Here is a 5,702-nt window from a genome sequence, read left to right as displayed (position 1 = left end):
TGAGGATAAGCTAATAGGTCTGATCTATGACATGTCTCTAGCATCCGAAATCTTAGAGATTAAGTAAATTTGTGTATGGTTAAATGCCTTGAGTATTTTATCTCTACCAAAAAAACTACGAATCATCTTAAAAACATCAACACCCACAATATTCCAATAAAACTGAAAAAATTGCGCTATAAAGTCATTCTCATCTAAAACACTTTAAAGACAAACGCTGAAAGTAATCTCTTAGTTTTTTCCATAGAAATTGATGTCATTAGCCTCCGAATCATAAAAACTATAACCGAAGAATTGAAATCGTTGAATATATCACCAGATTCTAAAATTAGCAGATAAAAATATTTTTAACCTTACTAAAAAATAATAAATTAAGAAAACAATATACTAATGTCAATAAAATTAAAATAATTAGCTGAACGTATAATGTGTAACTATACATAAAGATATAGAATCATTTTTTTTAAACATAAGGATGATATCATATTATTCTCTAACATAAGAGTATCTATATAGTTTTTTTAATTTAATATATAAGTTATGTTGCTATTGATTTTATAAAATAATTTATTGTATCATAAGTTTATTAAAATATTTTTCTATTATGCAAAAATGATTTTATTTAAGTTGCTTGTGAACAAAATACAAGAGAAATTAATAGATTTATATAAAATGTTCATAATCTTGAATTTATAGTGAAGAGAAATTAAAAAAAAGGATTATTCTAATTACTAATATGATTCATATATTTTAATTTCAAGTACTAAAATAAATTACTTAATAAAATTCAAGAATAAATTTAGATCATTTATAATAATCACATATTAGTAACCAGTAAAATAATATATATATATATATATATATATATATATATATATATATATATATATATCTTAGTGGTATAAATTTTAAGTGATATATTACGTACCTTGTTCTTTTCTAACAGGAATCTTTACACAAAAGTCTAGGCCTGGCTCAGCAAAATTTAAGAATAGAGGAGTCAACGAGTGCTAACGGTTTTTGTGATTTATAGTTATTAATTAATTATTATTAATATTTTTAATAATATAAAATTATATTTAATGATGTAAAATTATTTATTTTTTTTGTTGATTAATTGTTTAGACTTTCTTTGAATATCTGTTTCTATAACTTTGTAGTTCCGTCTACTACACCTTTTACACCCTTTTATTGCTATTTCGTTACGATTGAACAAATAATTTTGTCGTGTAAGAATAAAAAGATAGTGGTTTGAGGGATATGAATGTTCATTCTCGCACACTGATTTCACATTTGCCTTTCTTAGAAAGATCGTAAATATAATAAAATGACAATTACACAGCTAAGAAACCAGTTGTTGCGTTTTCACTTTTCACGCTTTGCTAGCCAACACATTCATTCTTTTGGAAACTCGTATTATGTTTTCGTTATCTTCAATCAAAAAAGTCTTTTCCTTCTTCCGGGATCATTCTGGAAAAGCCAGCTAACTTGTTTCAGATACCGATCACTAGGGGTGTTCATGGCCTGGGCCTAATTCGAAGATCTGGCCCAGTCTCGAATTTTTTAGAGGCTAATTTGGTGTGTTTTCACTGAGTTTAGGATTGGATAAGGATCTCAAAAATAGACCCGGTTATTATTTTGGGTCACCCGAACTCGGTCCGGTGGCCCGGTCATCATACACAATTAATATTTTGTGTTATTAGTGATGGATGATGGTTATTTTTATGTGAAATTTAAGTATTGTAAACCTTAATATTTTGTATTATTAATCATTATAAGACTATAAGTTAATATTTTATATTTAAAATGCATAATATTGTGTTATTTGTATTGATTTAAATATTTGGTGTTATTAGACAATATTAGTATTGATTGTGGTTATGCTTTAATTTTAGGAAAGGGTTGGTTCTTGTTATATTTTTCTAAGTGAATTTTACTATGTCAAATAGTGGTTGGAGTTTTGGAAATTTGAATATTTTCACATGCTAGCTTACAAGAAAGTAATGTTAATGGCCTGGTTTTCACCCGATTTTTATCCGGTATAATCGTGGCCCGAAAGTGTGTAGGTTTCATCGGGTTTAGGGCCGAGTTCGAGTCTAACAAATAGGTTCAGTATATATTTTGGATCAGGTTTGGATAATATCAAATTCGATTTTATCCGGCCATGAACACCCCTACCGACCACCTTTTTATTTTTCCATTTTGGACTGGAACTAGAAGGAAGCTTTATTGGGCCATATTGGAAGAGACATGGGCTTGCACTGGCACATTATATTATTTACTCCAAACGTGGTTCCATAGGTGACCCAAGAAGGACGGCCAGAAAAAAAAAAGTTGACGCAAGAAGGAAAAAGGTTGATACAAGTGATTCAATGTCAAAACACAAGTTAATTACACTATATACTAATCTACCGGTTCGTCATTCTGGTAATTTGTATCATTCTATTATTCTCTAAAATGTTAATAAATAATGATTCAGAAAACCCCATGCAACAAACGCACGGCTAATCACCAGTTCTCTAAAAATATGTTACTTAAGATTCGTTGAATACGCAAGTAATGTGAGGTTAATAACTATAAAAACAAATTATAGTACTCATACTCCTATGTTATGATCTACTAAACTATTGCTCATCCATACGAGAAGAAGAAGCGCTCTCAATTCTCAGGATGAGTTATATTATACCCTTGTGAGCTTTATCAACACTATAATAGTTTTTAAGTTCGAACAAAATATGAAAACATATTGCAAATAAGAGAGGGAGAAAACAAAAACCGGTGTTAGTCATGTTAATTTTAATCCAAATTCTTACAAGAGTTAACAGGAGAATAAAACGAGTCCCGTGATTAGGGAATGACAACTGACAAAGACAAGTGCATGGAACAAAATAAAAATAAAAAGCAGAAGGCTAGGTCGTTGTGAGTGCCTGGGTGGTGTTTAGTGCATGTCCTTTTGCAAAATGCTAACTGGGTTTGGTTGGTCAAAAGAACCTAAGACTCGTCCTAGTGTTGGTCCCCACCCCCCACTTCCACTCCCACCCAGAGCGAGCGAAGGAAAGTGAGAAAGAGGACGATTCTCATCATGAGTTAGGATAGGTCTTACTTATTAATAGTTACTCTGGAATTAGATTTGTCATCTTTTAGAAAGGTTAGTAGATGAAGTCTCAATTTATTTATGATGCTGCATCCTGCCATTTGAACGGCGCGGGTATCAAATATCATTATCAACATTCAATATTATAATTTAGACGTTTATCAAGTGCCCATTGTTTCGTCCACTAGCTCCACTCCTATTCTTATTCATATATCTCTGTCCCTTTCCATCTCCTTTATTTTTAAAATTTTTATTTTTTTATTTTTATAGAACTTCTTATAAGGTTTTATAGATTATTTTAACTTGCTATTCTAAATTTCTAACCATGTTTGATTAGTGGCTACATTAATTAGCCACTGTCAGTCTGACACTAAATTAAATTAATTTAATTCATTTTTTTTTTTCAATAAAGAAGGGGAATGGAGCAAAGTATGGATCATGCACTTATTTATTTACTAAAACGTAACGTCCTTGTCTGTCCACAATAAAAATATCTGAAATTCTGTTTTCCCTTTTTGTGTGATTGCTGTTCCTCTCTCCACTCTCCACTCTTCCCTCTCTCTGCAGCTAGCGCCTAGCGGTTTGGACTTGGAGGGGTAAAGTTGTAAAAATGGAGAGGAAGCAAGGATTCTTTTCTGCGCTGAAAGACGAGGTCGTCAGAGGCCTCTCGCCGGCGAGGTCACGCCCGCCGAGAAGTGCTTCTCCCATGTCTGCTCTGCTGCGGCGCCGGAGGAATCACCAAGCTCCTCCACCTCCTCCGGCGGACCCCTTCATTCCGAGATCCGGCAGCCTGAGGCCCGTGGAGGCACTTTCGCCTCTCAAAGAGGGCCCTGACGGCGACGAAGACTGCTCAGACTCCAACTCCACTTCACGGCCCGAGGCTAGATGGACCCAGTGGCCGTGGGCTAAGGGCCCGGTGGGCTTTTCCTCCTGCTCGTCCGTGGACTTGAAGAGTTCGGATCTGAGGCTGCTGCTTGGAGTGTTGGGTGCTCCCCTTGCCCCCGTCCACGTTTGCACCACCGACCCCTTTCCTCACCTCAGCATCAAAGATATCCCCATTGTTAGTCTCTCTCTCTCTCTCTCTCTCTCTCTCTCTCTCTCTCTCTACTGTATACTGTATAAAATACGTATAGAGGTGAATGATAAGATTGGGTGTGGTTGGTGGTTGCAGGAAACTTCTTCTGCTCAGTACATATTGCAGCAGTATATAGCAGCTACAGGGGGGCAAAAGCTTCAGAATTCAATTAACAATGCATATGCAAAGGGAAAGTTGAAAATGATAGCCTCCGTGTTTGAGACGGCTAACAAGGTCACCAGGAATTCCTCCAGAGCTGCGGAATCCGGGGGGTTTGTGTTGTGGCAGATGAATCCGGATATGTGGTATGTGGAGCTTGCTCTTGGTGGTAGCAAGGTTCATGCCGGTTCCAATGGCAAACTCGTGTGGCGCCACACCCCTTGGCTTGGTCCTCATGCTGCCAAAGGACCTCATAGGCCCTTGAGACGTGCCCTTCAGGTTCATCTATCTCTCATTTCTTTTTTTCTCATTACACACTTCCCATTCTAATTCAATTTGTAAACAGGGTCTTGATCCAAGAACAACTGCTAGAATATTTATCAATGCAAGATGCATTGGGGAGAAGAAGATCAACGGGGATGACTGTTTCATTCTCAAGCTTTGTGCAGATCCCTCCACACTAAAAGCCAGGAGCGAAGGCCCAGCTGAGATAATAAGGCATGTTTTGTTTGGTTACTTCAGTCAGAAAACAGGACTTCTTGTGCACTTGGAAGACTCTCATCTCACTCGGATTCAGAACAATGGAGGAGATGCTGTGTATTGGGAGACCACCATAAATTCGTTTCTTGATGATTACAGGCCTGTTGACGGAATCATGATTGCTCATTCCGGTCGTTCCGCGGCAACACTTTTCAGGTTTGGGGAAACATCTATGAGCCACACCAAAACAAAGATGGAAGAAGCATGGACGGTTGAGGAAGTGGCGTTCAACGTCCCCGGCCTTTCGCTGGACTGTTTCATTCCTCCAGCCGAGCTAAGACTTGCTTCCAAGAGAGAAGCCACCGAGCTTCCTCTGGGTCAGAGAGTGAAGAATGCTGTTCCTGGAGCCGCACACCATGCCAGAGCTCCTCAGCTGCATAGGTCTCATCATGCAAGCAGTGGGAACAACGTTAAATGGGCAGTGGATGTTTAGCAATTGTGAAGTTTCTAGATTAGTCTACTTCTAGTTCTCCAATTTTAACGACTTAGATAGACTGACAAGTAACTGGGGTTAAATGCTGCGAGTTTTCTGCTGTCATTGCCTCCTTGAATTTGTAAATAGGGACGATTAGCAGCAGATCCCGCAAAAATTGATCTTTAAAATTGGATGATTATGCACCCCAAGGTTCGTTCTTGCACTTGTTTTTAGTAAGTGTGAATTTGAGATCTGCTGATAATCTTATTACGTATGATTTCTTTTAGAGTTTTCCCGTAAAAGCATTCACTCAAGATGCTTGGACATCTAGTTTGAATTAGATGTGCTTATGATATTTTCTATGATGAATTGTGACTCAACTAGCTAAATCTACATGCTTTCCACTTTTCCAGGGTCAA

General features: G+C 36.8%; 1 protein-coding gene across 1 annotated transcript; it reads left to right on the top strand.

Moving 5' to 3' along the window:
* Positions 1-3,399: 3,399 nt before the first annotated feature.
* Positions 3,400-5,702, top strand: LOC112764876 (uncharacterized). Its single transcript, XM_025810688.3, has 3 exons — positions 3,400-4,154; positions 4,266-4,607; positions 4,675-5,702. The coding sequence occupies exons 1-3, from the start codon at positions 3,705-3,707 to the stop codon at positions 5,299-5,301; spliced, it is 1,419 nt and encodes a 472-aa protein (XP_025666473.1). The 5' UTR covers positions 3,400-3,704; the 3' UTR covers positions 5,302-5,702.

The sequence above is a fragment of the Arachis hypogaea genome, chromosome 17, assembly GCF_003086295.3.
Source record: "Arachis hypogaea cultivar Tifrunner chromosome 17, arahy.Tifrunner.gnm2.J5K5, whole genome shotgun sequence".
Lineage (NCBI taxonomy): Eukaryota > Viridiplantae > Streptophyta > Magnoliopsida > Fabales > Fabaceae > Arachis > Arachis hypogaea.
This window is presented reverse-complemented; position numbering and strand designations above follow the sequence as displayed.